This window comes from Ceratotherium simum, chromosome 1 (assembly GCF_057802395.1).
Source record: "Ceratotherium simum simum isolate JZ-2026a chromosome 1, ASM5780239v1, whole genome shotgun sequence".
NCBI lineage: Eukaryota > Metazoa > Chordata > Mammalia > Perissodactyla > Rhinocerotidae > Ceratotherium > Ceratotherium simum.
In genome coordinates this window covers 12,676,470-12,703,848 of record NC_141900.1, presented here as the reverse complement: position 1 = coordinate 12,703,848, position 27,379 = coordinate 12,676,470, and the positions used below count along the sequence as shown (strand labels likewise).

At 41.9% G+C, this 27,379-nt stretch overlaps 1 protein-coding gene across 3 annotated transcripts in view; it reads right to left on the bottom strand.

The window, feature by feature from the left end:
- Positions 1-27,379, bottom strand: part of GLI3 (GLI family zinc finger 3) — a 273,446-nt gene that overhangs the window by 62,580 nt on the left and 183,487 nt on the right. Inside the window, exons 5-10 of one of the 3 annotated variants that reach the window (XM_087434410.1) lie at positions 23,919-24,121; positions 20,751-20,897; positions 16,079-16,280; positions 2,624-2,837; positions 1,703-1,819; positions 1-141 (exon numbers count right to left, since the gene is read on the bottom strand). In XM_087434410.1, the coding sequence (XP_087290536.1) occupies positions 1-141; positions 1,703-1,819; positions 2,624-2,837; positions 16,079-16,280; positions 20,751-20,897; positions 23,919-24,121 (1,024 nt within the window). The remainder of the gene's footprint in view (positions 142-1,702; positions 1,820-2,623; positions 2,838-16,078; positions 16,281-20,750; positions 20,898-23,918; positions 24,122-27,379) is intronic. The other 2 variants (XM_004441463.3, XM_087434519.1) reach the window with 2 other exon arrangements.

Here is a 27,379-nt window from a genome sequence, read left to right as displayed (position 1 = left end):
ATGCACCAGCTGCTCCTGGGTGTCAAACTCCCGTGTGCAGCCTTCCCAGTGGCAGTTCGTCTCGTAGATGACTTCAGGCTCCTGTTTGCTTTCATCTTTGTCCCCTTCCTCCTTCACCAGGGTTGTTCCTTCTGGCTGTTCCTGAAAGGCAGGGGGTGGCGAGAAGGGAGGAGAGAGGGAAACAATCAGACACAATGAAAGAGAAGAGAAGGGAAAAAGTTGCTTTAGATTTGTCTTCCTCCCAAAGCAATTTTTCAGTGAAAATAAAATAGAGTCCAGGTCTATTAACTGGGTTTTGTGAATCGAAGAAGTCAAACATATGGAATCATTTGTGTGCATTTTTTCAGATTTACCAAATATGTCTTCAGAGGCTGTTAACTTATGATTAAAGACAACAGTCTGAACCATAATGATGATAAGAAGTGGAGCCTAAATTTTGCTGTCCTGAATACAAAGGGGGAAAAACAACTAAAATGTCATCCCATAGGAGAAGCAGTTAAACTAGGTCATGTACTCTTTACCCAGAAGACCACTCTTTCTCTTTGGGTTAGATTCTTTTCAGTATATTAATTTGTTTATTCTCATATTTTGGAATCCAGGGAACTGGATTACTAGTACTTCTATTTCCGTTCTCCCTGCCATTGGAGGCTGTGAGAGGCACTTTGCTGATTTTATAGGAATAATGTATTCTTGGTTCAACTTCTGATCTCCAAGGATATGCTCGCTGCCCAAGAACACAGTATCTAAAGCTTGGCAGCACAGTCCTTGCTAGTCTTCTAAGGCAGCTTCACAGCAATGAAAATAAAAAGAATTTCCAGAATTCTGGGAGATGATTAGGTGTGTAGATTCAGAATCTAATCTAGGGCTAGATGACAAAAACTGTATCCAAATGTTTAGGTGTAACCAGCAAGGTTGTTAGCTAGCAAAATGCAAGAGAAAGGACGGATTTCAGAACGCATGACACCCACTCATTCCATCCTCAAGGTGCTCGCTAAAAAGAAAATTTGGGCTAAAGCAGTCTGAGGTTTTGAAGCAGCCTGGCCACAGCAAGGTCCAGATTCTGTGGACATCCAGACTCTTGTCTAACCCCTATTTCTGGGAATTAATATTCATTGGCCTCCTTCCTGTGTCAGGCACAGGGACCCTAGGATATGGTATTATGAGCATAATCTACACATTTTAAAACTGAAGCTCAGAGGCATCTAAGTGATTAAAAGCAGAGACCAGATTGGAATTTCTAAACTCGCCATTTCAGGGCTTTGGGTAAAGGACCAGAATCTAAGTAGCCTAAGTAGATCCCTCCCGGTTCTCCAGGCTCTCCTGGCAAGTGGGAAGGGGCAACATAAGAACAAATGAGAACGTGATCAGCATGGGGAGTATCACTAGCTCTGCCCAGCTCAGGTTTAGGACCAGGAGCTCGTAATTCAGGCCCAAGATCAAGGCTAAGGACGGAAGCCTGGTCACAGTAACAGATGAATCAACCACTTCCTCTATGAACTATAGTTTATACTCCACACAGCCCCCTGCATTTTTGTGTGTCTGCTTCTGAGCTAGAGAAACAAACTGAGTCAGACTCTCTAACTGGCCTTTCGTCAAATGTGTGGGTATGGCCAAGGCCAAGAAGGCAGTGGACAAGGAAATGCTGTGAAGGGCACCAGCCTGGGGGAAGCGACAAGCTGGCTCACGGAGCCCAGTGCCTTACCTGTTGACCCCGAGGCCCCGGGCTGGGCAGGTCTTCGTCGGGTTTGATTTTGGACCGCTTGTTGTGCATCAGGTCACCAGTGCTGCTCACTGCGGACTCACTTGTGGGCTTGTTCTGCTGGTCACATTTGCAGGGATAGAGACAAAAATTGGGTTTTTATCAATGAGTGGGACTATAGCTATAATATGCAACTTGAGACAAGCGCGCTCCTTGGCACTAGAACAATGATTCTGACAACGCTCCAATCCCATAGTAGCAAAGTGCAGAAAATACGTTCAAAGCCAGAAAATACATTCATGAGGCAGCTCCTTGTTTTTAACTCATGAGCATAACCTCCCTGCAGCTTTTAAAAGCTACAAGAATAGAGCTGGGGGCCTGGGCTTTAACGAGCTCCAAAAGAGTCTTCAAAAGGACAAAGTCATGAGGGGGTTAGGAAACCAATATTAACCATTTGCAAAGTTCTTTAATTAGAGCATCCAGAGTCTTCTCTGAGCAATATCAGTGTGGAGATAAGAACAGAGGACACAGCACGGTTTATTCTTACTCTGAAGTATCACAGGATCCTAAGCACCTGTGCATGGTGACTGAATGAGAGCAACATATTCACGCTGTGTGTTTCTATTGACTGGGGTTAATATACCAGGTCAGACCAGGTCAGAGCGAAGCCTTATCAAGAAGCCCACTTTTCCAGCAAGGACAAAATGACTCTGGTGGTAGAAACCATTGTTTAATAAGGATTGAGGAGCACATACACAGCATAATCATTGATATGGAAGACTACAGCCCTGGGTTAGGAAGACAGACTGCAGCATGGAAGCAGAGAGAATGCCATGGTCCTATGCCTGTTCCCAGCTGACATGGTGGCACGGCTCTCCTCCAGGATTACCCAGACAGACCAGCTCATGAAGCTGTCTCTCTCACCTGTGAGGACTCGGAAGGGCCAGAGCTGACCTGGACGGGATTCAGAACGGCAGGGATCCCAGGAATAGGCCTCTGTGTTGGAAAGGTTGGGGCAGGGTGGATGAGCGGAGGGCTGTGTCCGAAGGCCGAGCCTAAACTCTGTTGTCGGCTTAGGATTTGCTGATGCATATGGAGCGACACGGGCGCAGAAGGGTAGGTGAAGCTCAGGGCAGGGCTGCACGGGAAGACAAAGAAAAGATCATCGTGTCTGCAGAACCCAGAGACTCAGGAGCACACCATGTCTGCACCTTCACACCTTGTTTTACCTCCTAAATCACATCAGCTCTGTTTTAATTAGAAGCTAAAAACGATTACTGACCAACATCTTGAAAACTTCCAACAGAATGACCACTAAGACAAGACACCTGTGTGTGTGCACACATACACCCAGACCTGAGAGATTCAGCAAAACGGAAACAAAAGGCATCGGCTCAATAACAGCTATTTATTGCAATAACAAACTCCATATAAAAAAGAGTCTGGGTGACTACATGCTTTATAGGACTTTTATTGGCTCTCAGTCCTGTATGTTCCCGTGCATGGAGCAATTCCTTTAATCTCGCTCACACTGCGTGCTTTCATATGTCTCCAGATCTTATTACAAGAGGAAAGAAAATCAATTGGTTAAATGTGTTTTGAACACGATGCTTGTCATATCACTCATTTGTTTGTAAAGATGGAAAGCTTGGTTCATCCAGAATGCCACCTAAAGAATTTCCATCAGTGCCGTCTGGTTACAGAAGCTGATGGATTAACCTCTCCTGGCTGAAATCGGTGATCAATGGGCTTCGATGGAGGAATATTCCAATGGGAGAGCACAGCTCCCTCTTCCAGCTAAACAGCATTAAATGTCTATTAAAGCCCATTATACATGCTAATGCCTGTCACCACTTCATTATGCCACAGTGTTTCCCAGGCTACACTAAGTTCTGAGGAAGCTGCACTATTACCCAAAGATTTCTTGTCGAGTAGGCAGTGCCAAATGGTTCTTTGTGCCAGCCTAGTTTAGGAATCAAATCCTCTTAAAAGAATGAAGTGCTCTTGAGGAATTTGCCAATGGCTTAAAAATGCATGAAAAACTATAATTGCATTCATGAAAATTTCTTTCTTAAAAAATAATCAGTGAAATATATATATATATATATTTCCCCCATTCTGCTGTGTAATACCCAGAAAGAATCAGGGTTTCTTGTAATGTCAAAGGTAGAATTCATGCAAATTTCCAGTCTGGTGGGTTAATTACTATTGCTGTTAAGCGCATTAACTGAGAATATAATAATTACAATAACAAAATTCAAACCATTTCAACAACTTTAAGTAATAATTCTGAAGATATACTCTGTTCATTAATGTGACTCCACATTTTGCCTATTTGACTACAATCCATAAAAGGCGGCTTCAATGGGATTACATTACTGTTATTCCTACAGACAACCTTGCATTACAATAGCTTGCCCATTTAAGACTGAATATCATTAAGAATACCCTTGGAGAATTTCACCAGGCTTGGAGGAACTCTCCTTTCATTCTGTATTGTATTTCTTTAATAAAAGGGAAGCAGAAACATGGTGAAAACAGTCATTGTTCACAGTAAGTTAGGGCGAAATCAGTAATAATATTCCGTTTCTGCAGCGCTATAGTTTCTGCCAGTGTTTCCGAAAGCAACCATGAATGATTACAGCGAGACTTAGCTAAGGTAGCTGTGTGGATGATTGATAGGGCATTAATCAAAAGATGCATATCTGCCTCAGAATTTGTTCACAAGCTTTCTTCTAATAGCTGATTTCATGTTCACCGAGCTCCATGCCAGTTTGTCCAATTTATTTTTCAGTGTACAAGCCATTCATCAAAAAACACAATGATTTAACCCATCCCCCTCCCCTTTTCCTTTTGGTGAATGGGTATTACTAAGTGTAACTACCTTACTCTATTCATTAAAAAAACAAAAAACAAAAAGATCCCAATACATATATATTTAACAATGTGACACAGACTTTGCAGGCACCTCCATGCAACTTTCCCATGTTTCCCAAGCCTGCCTGATCAGGTAGGGTTGAGACGGGGTCCGCCAGGGTCATTTACACTTCTAAATCTGGGAGGTACAATATTTGGGGGCTCAAAAAGTCAGGACCTAATTACGAATCAAGACCATTAAAGTAAACATTTTACAAGGCAGAAAACGCCCTCAGTTGTATATATAAGCAATTTCCATATGTTACTAGCTGGACAGGGTAGGTCCATTTTTACTTTTAAAAAGAAGTAGGAAAGAAGACAAAAGCGAGGTCGAGCATTCCCGCTGCAGGCTGCCGTCCTCAGGTGCATTCTCTCTGACCTCAGCAGACACAGGAAGGGGCTGGGAAAGCTTTCAACACATTTGGGTAATGTGCCCTTCCAGGGCTGCTTTTTTGCTGGTAAAACCAGGTGACAGGAATAAACATTCTCTAAAATCCACATCAACAATTAGTTTCCAAGGGATATGAGAACATATAGAATGCACGAGTGATTTGCAGCCCTCACTGCCTATTCATAAGGAGCCAGCAACAGAAACACTCTCCTTCGCTTGCAAAGAGCTGGGCGATGGCGCGGCACATAAGGGGGCCTTGTCTCTGCCCAGAGGAGAGAGCACTGCTGCTGGCTCCTCAAGGTGCTGCAGGCAGGCAGGCTGCTTGCTCCCCATTGCAAAGCCTATTCAGAATCTGATGACAGAAGTAAAAGTCCTTGGCTCTGTCACAGCATCAGTGAAGGAATTTGGGAGCCAAGGCCCCTCTTGCTCTCAGAAGAGCCTGCGAAGTCATCGACGAAGTTTTGTAAGGAAGAAGCAGAGGATGAGTGATGACTGGGCATTGCATGTGCATCTCAAGAAGCCCAGAAAGAACACCCTCCTCCCACCAGCATGCAAAGAGCCTCCAGAGACTTCCCACCGGTGGGGGATCAGGGGATCCGAGCCACCGCCTCCTGCTCTCTGACTCTAAGTGGCGGTGGGCCGTCATCCTAAGAAGCTCCGCCTTGTGAGACAGGAGAGTCACTCCGTGTCCTTCCAGAGCTCAAGATGGCTGCTTCCTTTTTGTCACTCAAGTCTCAGCTTAAATGTCACCTCCTCAGACAGAGAAGCCTTCTGAGACTGATGCCCCCTCAAAATGAGCCCCCTCTGCAGCTCCTCATCCAATCATTCTCTATTGTTTGACAATTTCATTCTCACCTCAGCACTCGGCACTCCCTGAAATCATACTCTCTCTTTCCCTTTAGAGCGGAAGGTCCAGGTAATCTGGGTCCTAGTCTGTCTTGATCCCCGCTGACCCACTGTGCCTGGAACACTGCCTGGCACGGAGCAGACACTCAATATTGAGTCAATGAATGACTGAATTGCTTCCTCAGTATATTAGTTTCCTGTTACCGCTATGATAAATAACCACAAACTTAGTGGCTTAAAACAACACATACTTCTTTTCTTTCTTTTTTTTTTGTAAGGAAGATTGGCCCTGAGCTAACATCCATGCCAATCCTCCTCTTTTTGCTGAGGAAGACCGGGCCTGAGCTAACATCTATTGCCCATTCTCCTCCTTTTTTTTTTCACCTTTTTCTCCCCAAAGCCCCAGTAGATAGTTGTATGTCATAGTTGCACATCCTTCTAGTTGCTGTATGTGGGACGCCGCCTCAGCACGGCTGGACAAGCAGTGCATCGGTGCGTGCCCGGGATCGAAACCCGGGCCGCCAGCAGCGGAGCGCGCACACTTAACCGCTAAGCCACAGGGCCAGCCCCACAACACATATTTATACCTTGTAGTCCTGGAGGTCAGAAGTCTCCAATGGGTGGGAAGGCTGTGTTCTGGAGTCTCTAGGCTTCTTGCCTCTCCCAGTCTCTAGAGGCTGCCCACATCTTTGGCTTGTGGCCCCACATCACTCTGACCTTCTCTGACTCTCTCTAACTCTGAACTCCTTGCCCCCCTCTTATAAGGACCCTTGTGATTACATTAGGGCCACCTGAATAATCCAGGATGATGTACTCATCTCAAAATCCTTAACTTAATCATAGCTACAAAATTCCTTTTGCCATGTAAGATAACATGTTCACGGGTTCTAGGGCTTAAGACGTGGACATCTTTGGGGGCTATTATTCTGCCTCCCACACTCAGAATAGTCACTTCAAAGAAGAACATACTTTCCTCTGAAAACTACAACTTGACCTGTAAAACAGGCCTGTAAAACAGGATAAACAAAGTTCATGACTAGACTCACATCTTTCTGTAGTACTTCAGTAGCTGAGGACAGACCTTGCTGATTACAGAGGTTGGAATTTTTTTAAAAAAGTAAACCCTACTGGGGCCAGCCTCATGGTGTAGTGGTTAAGGTTGCGTGCTCCACTTTGGCAGCCCAGGTTCTCGGGTTCAGATCCCAGGCGCGGACCTATACCACTTGTCATCCATGCTGTGGGGGCCTCCCACATATAAAGTAGGGGAAGGCTAGCACAGATGTTAGCTCAGGGCTAATCTTCCTCAGCACACACACACACACAAAAGTAAACCCTACCTTTAGAAAACCTGAAAAAAAACTTCCTAAATAGTTCATTCAATAATTTCCCCGATATATAAAGAATTGATATTGTTGAAAATTTTTATAAATCTCTTCTGTCTCCTCTAAAGATGGACACGGTCTAGTCTAAAATTTGCTCTACGTGAGCTTTCTTACCCCCCAGCCCTCACATTTCTGCTCCTCCTTTTCTTTCCCATGGATCACTTGAAGAGAGACTAATTTTACATTCTGATTTTTGAATTGTCTTCACTCAACATTTAATAAAGTATAATTAAAAAAACTATTTTTATAGCTTTCACTTCTTTTTTAAATGACTACCTGAAAGATGAGGTAATTAAAAAAAACACAAACATTTATGAGAATGTGACTTATGACTGTTAATCTATATTTAGTCAATAAGATCAGTAGAAATAAAGTGTTAGATGGCCCAGATCTTCCCAAGCAATGCACTCACACGGTCACAGCCCTCCTGAGATAATGGTCCAAGAGCAAGTGTTACGGAGGAAAAGAAAAAGAAGTGCCAAGATCATAAAAATCTGAGGAATACAGTGCGGGGGCCCGTGCAACTGTTAATATGCGAATGCACATTCCAAGTGTCCCGCCCCAGGTACAGTTTGCAGCAGGATCTGGAGGAGCATCTAGAGACTAGTGTTCTTCGCAAAACACTTTGGGAAACACTATTCTAGGACAACAGTTATAATGCCAGAATAAATTAATTCAAATGTTAATTTGCCCTTTAGTCTTTAAAGAACAGAAAATGAGAAAAATATGGATTTTAGATCCCTGACTATAATATACGCAGCGTCTTCATCCATCAAATATAATTTCTATCCATCAGAGCAGATTTATGGTTACTGAATTTTCTGTTTTATAAAATACCCTAAAGAAGCATTCCACTGCACGCAGTGCCCCAGGGACAGTGTTCTGAGCACGTCTGCATAAGGATAACTCCCCATGGTCACTTCCACCTTATGTTCAGCTCTGAGCTGAGTTAAAAGTGATCAACAAACTGCTGTCTGAGTGGGAACCAGTTCTTCTATTTTCCAAACATTTAAAATTAAAATTCCCAAAGTCTGAATCTTTAAGAAAGTTTTGATGTATTTATTCTCTACCAAAAATCAGAGGTCAAGTTTTGTCAATACTCTTTTGCAAAATGTGGTCAAATTTTGCAAACTGGGCCTTGTTTCTCAATATTTCAGTAAATAGCACAGTCACACCTCACTTATCTGGAAATCTTCTGCCTGAGAATCTCAGCGACTATCCCCAATTTGATTAAAATTGGGGATAAAAGAAGGAAGGATGTGAAATAACTAAAATAAATGTCATAAAATCCAGACACTACATCATTCATTAATTTCACAAGCTTTCTACATATCCCATTTATATTTCCAAAGAATAAAATTATTTGTAACTGGAAAGCTATATATTAATTATAATCAATACCTAAAACTTTGAAATTCATAATCATATTAGACTTTCAAAACAAACATTTTTTCACACCAAGGGAGTGACATGAATCAACATTTGTACAGAAACCCTTGTGATCAACCTGTAAATCAAATTCATATTTAATTCCTGGAATAATACATAAGTGAGGACACTAAAAGTTCATATTGTAGAAAATCATTCATTAAACATTTATTCAACCCTCCTATACATACAGGCATGTCAAAGTCATAAATATTCAAGTCAAATGCACAAAACCCAATTAAAATAGTCTATAAGACAAGCCCATAATGTGTTTTAAAAACACCTCAGGAATTCTATATTTGATGGGGGTAAGAGGGTGGGGGATAAGCTGAATAACTTAATGGTACAACACATAAAGCAGCATAACTCAGCTTGCTGCTGTCCTTTATATTGGAAGGGTAAAGAGAGTTGATTATAATATTGGAAGAGATCTGTTTTTAAATAAAAATGAAGAAAAAATTAAGGAAATATAAGAAAGATGTCAAGAGTCTGGATTACCCAGCACACTTGAAAGTAAAAGATTCTATTTTATTGTTTAACGACTTCAATCCACATGGTCTTTTCATCCTCTCTAAAATAATAGTTTGTCCTTAGAGTTGCCATGGGACATCTCATTTCCACTGAATCGCAGAGCCAGGGCTCCTCTGTGTTCATGCACAGGATATGCAGGCAAAGGAGGAGGGAGATTGTGGGTAACTGAGTAAAACTCTACACATTTTATTTACTTTTGCTTCAGCAGAAAGGCTCATTGGTTTCCAGGTTCACCTCTGGAATCCCTCCATGACCTAGAGGGCCCAGCTCGGAGCGGGACAGGCCCAAGACTGACTAAAGAATAAACCAGAATCACAAAGGCAGCACCATCTCTTACACAATGTGAAGAGTCAAGAACATACGGCACCTTTGGATTCTTAGGAAATGTCTTGTTTTAAATGTAAAACCAATGCTAACTACCTATAAATACTTATATTTTTTTCCATTGCCCTGGTTATTAAATTCATTCAGATGTGAATTTTTAAAACACCCTTAAAAGAAACTCATATGATACTTTTTATGATGTATTACTTTAGGTCAGGGCATTGGGATTAAGAAACTTTATGCTGCAATAAACCCAGTTTTCTATATGCTGAAGAATGCAATAACGATATTTACTTTCTAGTATCCCAGCTCTCCCAAATCTTGCTCAGGAAACCAGAATTGCAGGTAAAATCAGGCAACTGTCACCATAGCGATAACATGAAGGCCTCACAATTTGAGAAACTGACTTCAAGAAGACACAGAGGAAGGAGGAGAAGGAGGCATTACAATCAAAACAACTTTGTGGCTACTTAAAGGCTGTTGTACTAAGGAGGTCATCTACTTTCTGGTTACACCTATGAGATCTCCTGCACATTAGCTGCCATTCCAAGTAAGAACAATTCTTTCCAGTTTTGCAGAGAACAGGCCAACAGCTATTATTATTTGTATATGGTAGGTAAAGTGACACACATGCATGCACGTGCTTCCACTTGAAAGGAGAAAAATAAAGCTTCTGCTTCCATCCATAAAAGCTCCCAGGGCAAGTTTATTGGAAAACCCAGCAGCCTCAGAAGAAGTAATGAGCACAAAAACAAAGATCCACACACTCACAACAAACGAAGATTGGCACACTCACAAAATGAGTTAGTATCATCCTAACGTCTATATTGAGGCATATACACTCTTTGAATAATGCTTTGGACAAAAATACACTAGGCTTTATATGATCAAAGTGTTCTAAAAGGCTTTAAAAGCTACTTGCGGGGCTGGCCCAGCGGCGCAGCAGTTAAGTACGCACGCTCCACTCCGGCAGCCCGGCAGCCCGAGGGTTCGCAGGTTCGCATCCCGGGCGCACACCGACGCACTGCTTGTCAAGCCATGCTGTGGTGGCGTCCCATACAAAGTAGAGGAAGATAGGCACAGATGTTAGCCCAGGGCCAATCTTCCTCAGCAAAAAAGAGGAGGATTGGCATCAGATGTTAGCTCAGGGCTGATCTTCATCACCAAAAAAAAAAAAAAAAAAAGCTACTTGCCATCACACAACCAAACAAACAAGACCTCTGTGAACATAAATAGCAGTAACACACTCTCCAATGAGATTTGGCTCGAAGCCCCCAAATCATGTAACTGGTCAGCCATGTAGACATGGTTAGAACATCATATATTAATATAAGCATAATCAATTTTTAAAAAACATCCTCAGATATTATTTCCCTGTTATAAATGGCATTTCCTACCAATCCTTTCAGTCACGTCTCCCACTGGAGAGAAGGAAGTAAGGCCTGGGAAACAGAAAGAGGAATTTCAGAGTCAGACCCACCACGATCTGCCATGTACGTAGTTGAGTGCCCCCGATTCAGCTCACTAACCTTCCTGAGCATCAGATCCTTCATCCCTAAAACAATGTAGCCTCACTGGGAGCCTTGAAGGCATCCTGTAGTTCTAGGATCAGCGGTCCACGACCACCGTGCATAACCTGGCCCCTACCCACCTCCAACCTTGTGCATCGACTCACCTTCCCATGTGTACTGCCATCTGGTGCCCTGGGCTGCTGACAGCCAGCCCCTCAACACCCAAACTCTCCCCATCCCAGCGCTTCCCCTGCTCCACTCATTCATTCATATCTGATTGGAGGCTTTTCCCTCCTGTGAGTTCTGCAAGGACGAGGGTCATGTCTCTTCCCTTCATTTTTGTAGCCCCCATGCCTAACACAGTGACTAGCACATAGTTGAATATGCAGTTAAATATTTGGGGAACAAATGAGTAACTGATTAAATGAAGTACTATACAAAACCAACGACCACATCTGGGAGTAAATGAAAACTATCTTTTTTAGTTAGTATTAATGACTTTCACTGATCCTGGGAGAAGAGAAGGTTGTCTCATAATTTTGAGAAGATGCAATCAAAGAGTGTTAAGGACACTGGTCATTTGGCACTGTATTCAGCTATTCTACAAAGTTTCCCACCCAACTCATTTTTGCGTTGTTTCTCTGACACAGACAAAGAGTGTACTCCCAGCAGGCAACAGCAGAGAGCCAAGTTGCTGTGGAGGCTGAGCTAGTTCCTACCCCACCTCAGGAAGTGTCAACGGACCTGCCAGATACACCCTTACTCGAACTCGGGGGCCTGCTGTCAGAGAGGCTGATGATGCATGAAGCGGGAAACACCACCGGCTCTCTGGTCACCAGGCAGAGCTTGTCAGTGCTGGCAACAGAACCTGCACTGACTGGTGAAGGTGTGGCTCTCGGCACCCAACTCTCGCCTTCATGAGATATCTGTCCTGGCTATCCAGACCTAAAGCTACTGAGGATATGAAACCATCTTCATTTTAGCCATTAAACTGAAGGGAGAAAGCTGCAACTAGTGGGTTAGAAATGAGTGGTTTACTCATTTCTTCATTCCATTTACATTTGCCAGAAGACTACAGGAAGATGAGGGTCATTTGAAACACCTTCTCTTCCAATGGTGGTTCAATCTCTAGAGGAAGGTATTAGCAGAGGTAAAAGTATTTCTAAGACAATGGCATTAACTGAATATTTATAATGTGAGCCGTAAGCAAATAGAGTGGGGGTTACAGCCTGTATTTGATAAATGTGAATCATCTGGTCTTAGATGGGAGTCTTCAGGATGATGGAGAAGTTAAAGCTTCTTGAGACAGTAAATATTTCACGACATCCTTTCTAAGCGTATGGAGTTATGTTTTGGAATTATCACTTTAGTTATGATATAAAAAAAGATTTGTGAAAGATTTGGACAATATGTTTGAAAAAGTTAGACATAATCAAGCACTATGTTTTAATATGCTGATGGGCTTTTGTCAACAAATATTTGCTTTATATGGTATTTTTATAGCCATCTGAATTATTAAGTAAATAGAAAAACACAGAACTATACACAAACTTAACATAACCATTTGCTCTTTTATCCCTTTATTTTGCATCCATCCCTCTGTCTCTATCTCTACGTATTTATCAACTTACGGACATATAATATACTATTCATATAGACTGTAACTTTCTGAAAACCAGAATTATTCATCTACCATGTAGAAACTTCCTTTAATCAAGAGGGTGATTAGAATTCTAATTACTCATTAAAGAGCTCTTTCATTTATTCATTCAAGAAATATTTGTTGAGTGGTGTCAAAGTGACAGGGCACAGATGCTGTAGGGTAGGGTGTGCAGGCATGAACAAGACATAACAGCCCTCAACCTTCTGGCACTGCATTGTAGTGGAGAGAAGCAGACAGCAAACCACCAGATGAGCAAGTAAATACGGGAATTTCAGATAGTGGTCAATGCTATTCTCAGCCTCTTGGAGAATCACATCCGAACTGGGACATGAATGTGAAGAAGATGCTACAGCGCTTTTTAGAAAACTGAATGTGTGTCATTAGAGACCGAATAACACCTTTAGAAACTTAGCTGACACCATCAGTACATGCACCGCCAATACAGGAAGCAGATTAGGTATTAGAAAACATGTAAGTGTGAAAGTCAAATGTGTTTGGGGTAAATTAAAAAGCCAGGGATTGGAGTGCTGGCACTGATATCCACCAGGCACGACCTTTGCCAACCTCCTCTTGCAAAGACCCCCTGTGCTGATGTGTAAAACAAGAATAACACTACGCTTTCCAAAATCGCTGTGAGACGAAAACAATGAGTATGCCTCATGTCTGCCATGTTCCTTGGTACACAGCAGAGCTTAAAGGCATGCGAAGTCCACATTCGCTCTTATGTCTTTCACTCTTGAGAAAGTCAGCTCCCCTTTTTAGAACTCTTCCATACTTCTTCCCTTTCCCTGTCATCCACTGGTCCTATCACTTACTGGTTATCCCTCAAGTCAGTTTCCAGATTTCACAAAATGAAACTTAGAATAGGGCAGGCAAAGCACTAACATTTCTCCAGCTAAAGGTCTGGCAAGTGGTGCCGATGATAATTATTCTAATTATTGTATTACATGGCAAGCTGATCTCATCTTGGGTTATCTGTATTACCTTATATGCCTTAAAAGCTGAGTCTTACCCTAATGCACAGTGGACGTGTATTGAAGAATGAGAGGTCACCTCCAAGAGAGAAGACGGAATGGAAAGGAGCCGAAGGCAAGGAAGAACATGAGTGCATGATGGCCCGGTCACCTGACTGCAGCAGAGTCTCCTGGAACCGGACTAGTCTTTAACGGGAACCTCTTCTTCCAGCTCTACTGACAATAACAGGGTCAGCTGTAGCTCCTTGGAGGCAGTGGAAAATGATTATTTCAAGTCAGGATACTGACGGTCTCTCAAGTACTGGTACTAGATTACTTGGGCAAAGGTAAGGAGATCAAGAAGGCAGTGAAGATGCTGGGGTAAGAAAAAGAAAGACAGAACTGTGACCATTTGTGCACCATATTCTAATCTAAGTCCTTTAGATGCTGTAAAAAATCAAGATAGCTGGGCAGAGAGCAAGACGGAAGAAAAGTTAAGGAGAAGCAAGAGAAAGGAATGCTCACAAAGCGATTCTGTGTGAACATCACTGTGCGCCACATTTCTACTACTTCGATGCTATGCCTTTTAGTCAAGCCACATGATAATCATATAATTCTAGCAAACTGAGATATGGTCAATGGCAGTCTGTGACCCCAGGAACATTTGCCAGGAGTGTAGAACAGCCAGGCCGCGGTTCTGAGACGGGCCCACTTCCTCAGAGGTAGTCCAGGATGATCACGGGGCAGCAGCATGGCCGGGCTGGTGGTAGCTCATCTTCTGGATGGACCATCCAGGGTCAGTTCTCCTGAGGCTCTGCCCATGGGTAGGGGTTTTCATCCTGACACTGCAGATCCAAGCCAGTTTTAATATAACGTGCCCCTTTCCAATAGAGCGGGTGTCGTGTCTGTAGTTTACAAAGATGAAGACCGAACTTCAGAGAGCTGGCAGGCAAGTCAGGTTTGCACAGCTGGTGCAAAGCTGGAATCCCACTACAGATATGCCCGACTCCAAAACCTACACTTGTGACCCCAGCACCTAATCCAGAAAACACCTCAGGACTCCTCTCTATGCACTGACTGCTACCATGTAAGTTGAGTTATTTGCTTTGCTTGATGTTTCCACACTTTATTGACCATATTAAAAGAACAAAGAAACACAGAAGAAAATGACATCACATCAAAATGGGGATTTATGATATTTAAACACTAACTTGCCTGCCAAAAAGCACTGCTGATAATTGACCAAGAAAAAAATTAAAACTGTATGAAAAAAAGGTATTTATCATTTCTAGTAAACATGGTATGTTACTACTGCTAACACTTTTTTTTTCCGTAATATGTATATCCATCATGGAAGACCCATCAATTAACAACTAAAGCTACTGTCCATTTATAGAAACACACCAGTAGACAAATCCTCAATGATTCAAAGCAAGGCTAGTGAAAATAGCCTTTAATATGTACTTTTAAAGCTAGGAATCATCCATGGTTTGCAAAACTACAGTTCAAAATGATTGCTAGTGACTGAATTCTTAAATTATTGATGGGAAATGAGAGCTAAAGTTGCTTAATTAATTAATTAGAGTAATATCTAATTCTATGTCTAAAATAACCATTTGTTAACTAGCACAGTTCAAAACAATAAGTGATTAGCTGATAAAAGCAGTGTAAACATACCTAAAATTCATAAATTGGCTTACTTTTATGCCCTACTTACTGACATCAGCCCAAGTTTGATCATTAGCAGGGAGAAATATTTTATATTAAGCATGTTTACAGAAGTCTGTGTTTGTACCTCACACACAAGCACAGACACAATGCACTTCACCAAAAAAAGTGCCAAAATGATTCCACTGTACGGCAAAGGAGGTCGGTCAAAATAGAGATCTTTCAAATTAAGCTAAAAATACTTAATAGGAAAACAAGCAAATCTTCTTTTGCTGGATTTCCTCTGAAAGTCATCTGCATTTATTTCCATTAGACTAAAAACCCTCATGTCACCTTTTTCTTTCTTCCTCCCCAATGTATGCCTTTCCCCCAGCAGTAACAATTGTGAATTATGCCATGCCTGGTCTTTTGATTTCTGCTCCTCTTCTTGCATGTGCTGCACCACCAGGTATGAAGTCAGCTTTCCCCCTCGAGAACTATTATTAGTAAGAGGGCCCTGCATGAAAACATTTGCCATACTCACTGTCTCTATGAAGCGGATTTCATCATAACTAAATAACTATTTCTCCATGTGGGCTACTGGCTGAAGTCTGCCAATAATTGGCTCTGGAATTCACTGTAATGATATGTGACCTGCATCCCAGGTCAGGCCCAACATCATGCTGCTGTAGTCTTCCTCATAGGTAGTCAAGACTGCAAATGCAGGTGCAGTCGAGCGCTGACGTTTTAATAAAGAAACACATAATGGATTCAGGAAAATACTTACCTGATTGCACTTGCAGATAAGTGACCATAGGAGCCACTTGCTGAAGAGCTGCTGCGGGAATTATTGAGAATTGTGACCAAGGAGTTGGGAGACGTCCTTATCATGGTCTGAAGATCAAAGCTATGATCAGACAGTGGTGATATAGACAGTGTACGTTTTCGGCTCGGCCTGGCTGACAGCCGGGGGCTGGGGAATCTGGTGCCTGTTACATAAACAAAACAGAACCTGATTACCTGTGGTTGCACTCGGTACCCGTTATTTATTGCTACTTGCCTGCGTGGGAGAAGTGAAGGATAAGAAGCCGGCAACTTGCGATGACAAGTACCTCTCCTCTCGCTTATGATCTACTAGCTACAATTGAGGAAATTAGGGAGAAATATTTATCTTCCAGGGGCTTACCTCGGGGGAGCTCTGTTTATTAATGTGCAGGCAAAATGATAAATTGCTAAACAAAAGGGAAAGACTTTTATGTGTTATCCCTCTCATTTCTAGTGATTTATGAATCTGACGGCTGCTTAGATATTCCCATCATTAATTCACCACAAGCGACAAAGACAGTAGTTCCCACAGTTACACCACACACCGCCCTCCCCACCCCAACACGCACCATTTTAAGGCAATGAGCCGAAGGGAAAAATGAATTTAAAGTATCCTAAGATAAAAAACTCAGCTTGGTTATGCCCTCATTTCCCCATGATTTCTGTAGTTATCTGATCCATGGTATACTTAAAGCTTTACTGAAACAACTGATAAATACATTATCCTAAATTAATGGTTCTCAACTGGGGGCAATTTTGCCCCCAGGGGACATGTGACAACATCTGGAGACATTTTGGTTATCACAACTCACGGGATGCTGCTCACATCTAGTGGGTGCTGCTCACATCTAGAGGCCAGGGATGCTGCTGAACACCCTACAATGTACGGGGCAGTCCCCCATGATGAAGAATGATCTGGCCCCAGTAGTGCCGAGATTGAAGAACCCTGCCCTGGATTCCCCATAATCTAACAGCATAAGTCTCAAGAAACATTTAAAATCTTAGGATGTGGTTTGTTTACAGATTTTCCAAGGTGGGGGGGGAAATCTCTGCATTGTAATGAGGCTTGATGAGTCTATTTTAATTCTCTGGACTTATTAGATTACTTAATTAATTAATTCTCTGCATTTATTAGAATTTTTAGGCTTCAAGAAGATTCCAGCAATGAAGTTCTAATCTGAAGGTTGGTAACTCACACTTAAATGCTTGCCAACTTAATACAAGGCTTTTCACCTGGAGAGTTAAAAATTAAATGCCCATTTGCCTTCAACTTGGTAGGTATTAGAGATGTGAATTTCAGGGCATAGCTATGAATGTGGCCCACAGGCCCACTCCTGCCTTTTCTAAGGTCACATTCACTTTACACAGTCATCAAACTGAAGTTTAATGAAAGAATGAGAACACAATCCCACTAGGTAAGAGGAAAGTAAAATTTGATTACTTTTAAGTAATAATGGAAGGTTTCTATTTCATAGCACGGGTTTACCTGCTTTCAGGGACGTGGCAATTTTGTGGTACCCAGAAAACTGAAGTAGAAGGTAAACCTTCTTTATAGAAAAAAGTCTGGGCACTTGGTCTCCAGAAAATTCACTGGGAATATTTTCTTCATCAGAGATAGATCTTGACACAAGATAACAATCCAACATGTTTTGAGGTAATTTAATGAAATGGAATAGATGAATATGAAAGACTATAGATAATACTACAAAAATAAATAGATATACTTTTTGGTTAATAAGAAATAAATCACAAACTGGAACTTAGTAAGTTGGTACCATCCATGTATAAAACTGAAAAACCAATTTGAGTGATGAATGTGGTACCTACTCAAATTTTTCTTTTGGGCACATTTAAAATTGAGTCTCCTCATTTAGAATAGTTTCATTACCAGCCTGATCTAGGGAATGTTAATACAAAAACAGCAATCCCAACTATGTACACATCTTTTAGTGTTTAAATCAGCATCTTACTTTTTATTATAGCATCTGCCTTACACATAATGTTTCACATTTACTCACTATGAGAGGCTAATTCCATCATAGAAGTTTTCAATGAAGAAATACATTCTATTTCCAAACGACTCCAAGGGCAAATCAGACATACGGTCAACTTCCACATAAGCCTCGACAATAACCCTTCTGGCAGAGTTAGACGTAACAGGACATTCTAGACAGAGCTGACTCCCTGGAGCACCTCTAATTTTGTGAACTACTAACTAGATGAGAAGGCCATCTGATGCTGATATAGAGGCCTATCTCCCCCACACATCATTCAAAGACAGATCCCAGGGCCCTTGCCCATCCCTTCCATGGAACCCTTCATTTTGTACAGAGCCTGGTTGGTCCAGCTCCTCTCTGTTTTTCCCTCCAAGGGGGCACTTATTTAAGTCAGTTTCCACCAATACAAATAGTGTGGTTTTCAGAAGCTCTCATCTCTAGGATGTTCCTCACAGAGATGACTTGCTCTCCTGTCTTTTAAGGTCACTTGAATCCGGAAAGGTAGAGTTAGAGCCATAAAATACTTGTTCATTATAATGTGCAACATATCATACTTTATCATGCTACAGCTGCCGAAACCCAGATATAACCATTGTTGGCACATTTTAACTCAGGTACTCTTCCAAAACCAGTTTATTGTGGTTTCCGCCAATCGCAGAGTCCTAAAGAGGGACCAACTCGATCCCAGGTTGGCTCTGCTCCTGCAGATGGGCATCCAATGTAGGAATTTAAAACTGTTTCACTTCTCCATTGGAAAAGTCTCCTCTGATTTAAATTCTGGGCACTCTTCTCAGGTTCTGTCTAACTGAATGCTCTCTCAGTTATTCTAGAGGGAAGGAAGGTAGTACTTGAAGCACCTTCCAATCCTTGAACATGCTCCTCCCAACCCCTGAATAACTGTGCAAAGAAAGAGGAAGTCAGCCTTTGGGGATTGTGACATGGGATCCTCTGTTGAAGGGAACTGCTAAAACACAAGGTGAGCATTTTCAAACCTGCTGAGACAGAAGGGGCCCAGTTCCTCACTGATCAGACTGCTTCCCTCTTAGATATAAGCCCAAGCATTCTTATTGTTCCAACACAGATATCTCCGATCTGGCTTACCGTTAACTGTTTTGTTTCTCTATTCTAATAAAAAATTCTGACAAAGAAAAAGGAGGTTTACGTTTATGTGATGAATGATAGGACATCTAAATTCCTACTTAATGACAATCAATTTACCATATACTCAGGCAAATTAAAATTCTTTTAATTAGTTTTTACAAAGTAAAAGGGTAGCTTCATCCTTTATTTAGATAAAAACCGCCATTGCCTGACTAAACACATTCTCATGAAACAGAGAAGGTAATATGGGCTGACCTTCCAAGGAGTCTCTCTTATTTTAATTCTTTATTTGCAGATTTTAAATAACTAATTTGCATAATAACATTGAACTTTTTTTTTCAACTATCCCTAATTGAAATGTGGTTATGATGAATCTGAAATGTAAGCTCTTTACTCTACAAAGCAGAACAACAAAAACCTTACAGAAGATGTAACACATTCCTTTCACTTTGTGTGTGGTAATGAACCCCGCAGCGGACACCCAGTCAAGCTATGTTCCTATGTAATGGAGCTAAGTCAGTTCATGAGAGTAAGGAGACTAAGGCTGTAGATTTTATCCTGTGTGGACCAGTCACCTCCTCTCTGTTGCAAACCTGAGGACTGAATTACTAACTACTGCTGGAGAGTTGACCAATACACACCCTTCGTCACAGAAGAATCCACGTAGATGGAAAGTCACAAATTACTCACTGCTACTAAGAAAAGAAACAAATAAAATCTTGAGCACACGCCCTACTCCAAGTCACACTGTTGTCATATCTAAAGGGTAGGGGCTTTCAATGATATGGACCTTGGATGATGCTTCAGGTTCACCTCTGGGCACCTGGCAAATGGAAGTGAACTTAAAGAATCTGAGTGAATAAGAACTCTCGGATGTTCTGAAAAGTGATAATCATAGGCTCATTTGTCTATACATCTACATAAGCCATCCAAAGGAATCATCATAAGCCTTGAGGGACCTAAAAATAAGTGATATAAATGCATCAAATGATCCCATTTTCTTCCACTGCTATGTACTAAAAGGAGCCCTTTCTGATTTGGAAATGTTTTTTTTTTCTTCCTATATAAAAGGTCTCAGTGAAATATCATTTTTAATGTAAAGAAAACATATGAAGCAAAATAAATCAATGAAAAAAATGTAAAACCAAATACAGGCCTTTTTTTAAAATTAATTTTAAAGCATAAAATCTACGAAACCAAGGAATGACTAGGCAAAATACATTCATGTAATCAAACATGTTTCCTTATTTTGTTACCAAGACAATCAGTGCAGGATAGTTTTTGTATATCGGCCAAATTACAATCGCCTGCATCTTCCAGTTCGTTGGTATCCCTGAGCTAAAGAGAGAGTCCCCAGATGGCTAAATGTGTGGAAGCTTCCAAGAAACCAAGGAAATCGGAGCGCCAAATATCGGTGGTTCTTCCTCCTCCTCTGGTTTGAAGTTAGACAATCACCTAATCTTTGTATCTTCCTCTCCATTTCAGGAGTTAACATTTGCCACCCCCAGGACTACAGACAACAGCTCCATCACTTACTATCCATGGCATGAAGATACTCCATGTGGATGGCCCCAGCGCCGGCAGTGGCAGCTGAGGGAATGATGTCTGTGTAGGGGCTGCGCTGGCCGGCTAACAGAGCCATCTGGTGATAGTACTCTGCTGGGCTGACTCCAGCATGGGGGGCTAGAAGAGGAGACAAGAGAAGCATGGTTACTTGTTGGAAGAAGGTCAACAAGAAGCTTTTCTTGAGACATCTCAAAGTCCATTTGTCATGCAGCCCACATCAGCAATTCCTTTTATGGCTCATTCTGGTAAAACGTCTTTAACTCAAATTGTGCTTTTACTTAAGTCTACTAGATAACTTTTATTTGAAAATAAAACTGAAGGAAAAGAATAGGAAAAAACGAAATGCATTATAAAATATTTGAGGTCAGTTTAAAGAAATCACCAAGAATTCAAAATAATTAAAATGTATATATGTACATAACTCATTCCCATGTTTGCCTCCCAAAATAAAATAGTTTCTTATATCAAATCACAGTATGTTCACATTTCGTATGGTAGCCGACAACTTAGACAACTACGATATCTTTCTGTACATACTTAAAATACTTTCCGAAGCTTCCCGACAGGAGTGTCTGAGTCAGTTCTCACTACCTGGAGGGCCGCGCGCTTACACGTGGAAAAGGTAGCACAGCTTTAATAACACATGACTGGGTGATAAGCTGCAATTTTGTGTTCCATAATTTAAAAGCTCTTTTTTTCATTACAAAATCAAAAAGAAAATATACCTATCAATCTGGAGTAATTTACTGGTAAGAGTCAGCTCTATAAGAGTGGGGTAATAATAGGTTTCCTCCTGCCAATTTATGTGCAAAAGCAGCAAGATACTGCAGCAGTCCTGAGGGTGGTCTCCAGGTTCACGAAGACTTGGATGCAAATCCCAGCTCCACCTCCTACCGCTCCTGAGGTTGTTGGGAGCAGTAAATACAATGATGCATGTAAAGTGCTTAGCACACAGCTAAGTTAAACTAAAAGTTTAAACTAACTAAAAGTTAGTTTTGCAATTGTTACGTAGAAGCGCTGGCATTCTAGCAATAGGTTTGTGTTTTACATTTTTGCCCATATACTTTTTATACATGATAAAGATAGAGATATATATTAAAAAATCTTAGACCACAAGAGAGAAATATTAGTGACTTGACTTTATTTGATTGGTTATTAATAGGACTCTTGAGATGCAGGAAGAGGAAGGCAAAACAACCAATCAAAGAATGTTTTATTCATACTCATCATCAAATACTATTGAAAGCAGATGGTACAACCGTACCTTAACTAGAGGTACCACCTGCCACTGGCCCCACTAAATTTCCATGAGCCAGGTATAATTCCAAGTCCATTGTTAGCTGGCCTCCCTGATTCCTCTCTCCCTCTGTTCTCCTGGTTAGTCATTTCCACAAATTCTCAAGTACTCCATGGAGGTGACTCTCCATTTTTCCCATTTAAAAACAAAATCCTAAGCAGAAGAACTAACTCAGATTTGACTCTCCTATAGTTTTACTTTTAAAATGTGAACCTTACAAACTTCTAGTTATAAAATAAATAAGTCCTGGTAATGTAATGTACAACATGATGACTATAGTTAACACTGCTGTATGGTATATTTAAAAGCTGCTAAGAGGGTAAGTCTTAAAAGTTCTCATCACAGGGAAAAAAACATATTTTTTCTTTTTGTATCTATATGAGATGATAGATGTTAACCAAACTTATTGTCGCAATCATTTAAAAATATGTGTAAGTCAAGTCATTATGCTGTACACCTTAAATTTATACAGTACTGTATGTCAATTATGTGTCAATAACACTGAAAGAAAAAAAAAAGTGTATCTTGTCCAAACGGCAAACCTTATTCTTTAGGTACTTTATGAGTATATTCACTGCATTGAATCAGAAGAAAAACAACGAGCCAGAAGCTGTTCTTGAAGCACAGCTACTCCTGGAAATACAACTGGGTGGATGTTTACCAAGAAATCTCATGCAGCTTCCCACTTGCTATTCCCACCAGCACAGCCAGCCTCGGAAAGTGGTCTGCATGGAGAATGCAGACAGTGCAAGGTCGCAGCAGACACTGCTCGGTGAGACGGAGTGCATGGTGCTTCTCTGTGCTCTGAACAAAGCACTGGTGATTTGTGATCTGCTGCAGAGAACTAACTCATAACCCACTACTTGCAATTAATATGGCTTATGCAATTCTGGACCTTAATTCAGATTCCAGCAATTGTGGGCAAGCGAGTTTGCATATGTGTGCATGTGATGGGAAATGTTCAAAGGAACAGTTTACAACTTCACAGTTGCAGAATACATAGCTCCAGTTAAAGAATCATGTGAAAGTAAGTAACTGTGAGGTTAATAGGACCAACCGGAATTTGATCTTTGAGAGCCCAAACCGAGCATCAAGTACTATAGAATTAAAGTCAAAGTTTGTTTCTCTTCCCACACATCCCTCTTCTAGTTTTCGTTTGGCATGATCAAGGACACAGGACACGTGCAAAGGTCTGGACCATGATGTTTTCTAAGACCTTAGTACTCAGAGTGTGGCCTATGGACCAGCAGAACTGACATCACCTGGGAGTTTTCAGAAGTGCAGAATCTCAGGCCCCACCCAGACCCACCCTGCACAGAATCGCATCACCATCCCCAGGTGATCCGTATGCACACTGAAGTTTGAGAAGCTCTGCTCTAATAGATATACCTATACAAATGTGCCTCTCAGACACGCAGAACAGAAAAGTGTTCATCAGATGGTAAGCAAAACATACCAGATACACATGCACATTGTGCAAACAGCTACACGGCCAGTCTAAGCATACATGGAGCTGCAGAACACAACAGCGGTTACGAGCAAAGATTTTGGAGTCAATGAGATCTGGCTTTGAGTCCCACCTCTGCCAATGGACCAGGCTGCCAGTCACCTGGACCCTCTGCACACTGCTATCCTCATCTGAAAATGGAGATCATAACCCCACCCTCATGGAGGTGCTGTAACGTTGCAATGAAAGCACGCACTCGAAGCGCTTAGCACAGCATCTGGCATGTGGGAAATGCTCAATAAACATCAGAGCTCCTCTATACCGCGTCCCAGGTGAAGCAGGAGGAGGAGGTGGCATGCCGTGTGGAAGCAGAATGAGTTGGTCTGAGACTTACCATCTGTGGGGCTCAGCCCCCGGGCTGCCGAGATCATGGACAGGGATGGGCTGTGCAGGGACCGGATGTAGTCCATGTAAGGGTTGATGTAGGGATGTGGAGGGCTGAAGGGGGACTCCGCAGCTGCAGCAGGGTTCCGGTGCGGGGAGATCCTAATGAAGGGCAGGTCCGAATACGTTGGGCTACTAGATAAGGCAGAAGGCCTAGGAAAAAAGAAAACCAGACACCAGAGGTATGCATGAGACAGATATCTCCATGGGCAGAGGCTGTCTGTGGAAGAAAACAAGTAAGACTTTAAGTGAATTCAAGGTGTCTTGGGGGAAAAAATATCAGGCATATACATTTCCACAACTATTAGCTTAAAATCTTGGTGACATAATGCAGGTAGAACGCTACTATACAACTACTTAGGCAAAGAAAATTGACCTTTGAGAAATTTCATGGTACTCCGAATTTAGGAAAATAAAGGTCAGCCTTTGGCTTTCCTCATGAGAAGAAATTCCAAACAACAGACATCTGAGCTTAGAGTAGTTGCTGCGATTCTATTTTCCCTTTGACCTGAACATTAATGTCACCATTGAAAACTTACCTCTCACCACCATGGTGTCGCATTAAAAAAAAAAGAAGCAAAAAAGAATGCAAATTCGTGTGTTCTGGAAGTCTGAGCAGGCACGTGGCAGAACTGGCCACAAAAAAGAAAGGATACTAATTGCCGAAGTCAAATGTGAAATCAGACCTTGTATATATCAATGCTCCGGCTTTACTGCTAAGGGTCTCGTAGCTGTGAGTGAAACCAGTTTCACGGAGCTGGGCTCCACTGTTTGGAAGGTAGCTTCTCCTCTCCGTGAGGCAGCACCGAGAGGCGGCTTTCTTTTACACTCATTTTTCATGTGGCATCCTGATTAGCCATGTTCAGTGAACAATCAGTAATTAAGTACTCCTGGGGTTAGAAAGTTGGAGAAGAATGGGCTTTGATCATGCTCATGCCTTGGTTATAATGAGCTAAGGTAGCATGTCAGCTTTGGGCTGATGAAAATCAATTCTAAAACACACCTTGCTGCACCCTACCTAGATCTGCTCCTGGGGACTCCTTCCCCAGAACCACTGAAGCCCCCGGGGAGAGGCATTCTAGAATGGCCAGTCTCTGCAACCCGCCTCGCCGCCTTGTTCCTTCTCGAATAGAAAACGTTTTGTGTGGATAATCCACTGAACTGGCTCTGACAAGCTAAACCCTTGTGCTCTCCGTTTCCCCATTCATGGAGGGTACGGCCATAAAAAGGAGAGGCCGTGATAGAGGCAGATCGACTGAGGACGGCAAATTCCTCTTATGCCACTGGTTCTCGGAGTGAAATGAAAGGGAGGAGAAACATATTTTCTCCGCACGCCTCCTAAGCAAAGGCACACCACGGGCCGGGCTCTGGCCCTGTCACCCCGTCAGCACGTAATCTTGGCAGAAGCCAGCTCCACCAAGTGCACAGCGCAGGCGCTCAAACAGGCCAGAGCAAGGATCAGATAATGAATTGTCTCTCAGCAGAAAATAAAAGAGGGTGAATTATGGGGGGAGAGGATTTTCTCACTTGCTCCTTCTTATTCCTCTTTATTTTGAACTAAAAAACAAAAGGAGGCTTTTTATTTGTCATTCAGATGCCACTTCTGGTGAAGCGCAATAAAAATCCAGAGTTTTCTAAATTTACATGTGGGCAGAGGGAGAACTCACCACCTGAAAATAGCTATTTCTTTTCAAAACAACTTGAGGCTTTCCATGCGCACTCAGAAATTAGTAAAATTACTTACAGTGTACTTAAATAGAAATTGACATAATCTATTAGTCTATCCAATTTTAGCTCTTTACTACAAAACAGGTTAGCTCTATGTCACTGGTTACATCCTAAGCTCCATTTAGACATGTTGCTACTTTAGAGCACAGGGGATATTCAAATTCATTAATTCATTTTCTACCAGAAAGGAAAATCAATCCTTCCGACCTGATTCAAAATTATGACAAAATACAAACTTATTTGTAGATTTATGATGAGAGACCTGCACAGAGAAATGTAGAAAAGTAGACAGTTCAAGAAATCCAGGAGATGATACCTCCTAGACAAGCTTTTGTGATCCACAAGAATCTCGATCTGAACAATATGAACTAAAATTTAAGAAAGGCAATGGCATTTCTGGCTTGTTTTTTCAATTTAGACAAAAATTGGAACCTGTTATTTCTCTAAAATTCCAGAATTGAGAAGGGTAGTAAGAATATTCCTAGCGGCCTAGATTCCATTTTGAAGAATCATGCACGGGAAAAGAAAAATCAGCATCTGGAACAACAGGAAAATTATAGAGGTCAGGCTGGGGCAGTCACCAACCCCAAAGAGGCAAGGAAGCCAGAGACGGCTGAAAGTTCTCTCTTCTCACCAGAGTCTGCGGACGTCTGACGCCTGCACCCTGGCCTTCACCTTCACTTGACCCGTTCCCACAAGAAGACTGAAGACAACTACTAAAAGCACCTCGATGAGAAGAAATCATGACCTGGACACATCTTTCCTGGCAGGAATGCCAGAGTCCCACTCTCCCTTTGCACAACAGTAAGAAGCAACATCAGAGAAGAAGGTTGGCTCCTCCTGGAGATGAAGTCAGGAAACTCCACCCACCCATTATGGTGAATGTCACATTCATGCATGTCCCTTCCAGAGAGAGGGTGCTGAGGAGATATGGGATCACCTATTTCCAAACAAGGTGGTGGGACACGCCTTCAGACAGGAATGCAAATAGGAAAGCCATAAGTTAATCAGTTGCCCTAAAGAAACAAACCATTTAGTAGTCAAAGACCAGTCATCCCAGGATAGGAAGAAGAAAATGTTTAACAGGTTCACTCAGTGAGGGGTCACCAGGAATTCTAGAGACAGGTGAGTCAGACCACCAGAGCAGTGATACCATGGAAGGGCTCAGGTGCTGAAGGGGAACCGGTGTGGATGGCCGCTGTGGGACCTCGGCTGCAACACCCCCCTGCTCCTTGTCCTTAACAGTACTATGGGGAAGAAACCTACCTCACGGGGGTGTTGGCAAGTCAATATAAGTAAAGCCTCATATACTGAGCCTGGTATCTATTAAATGCTGAATACATGCATACATACATACATACATACATCATATCCTATACTAATAGATTCCACTTCTAATATATACACATATACAACACAGACATATATGTACATATGCACATATATCCTCATACATACACACAGAAACATACACACACACATATTAGGGATGGCAGATACAGCATACTACATGATTTTCAAACACTGAAATATTGGAACCCTCTTTTCAAAGCAAATCTTATGGTGAAAACACACCTATCTGCTTTGTTCTCCAACCTGACAGTGCTCCGGCAGGACCTCCTTGGGTTTCCAAATAAAATCATAAAACCGCATAGGGTGGTTAAGAACATAAACTCAGTAATT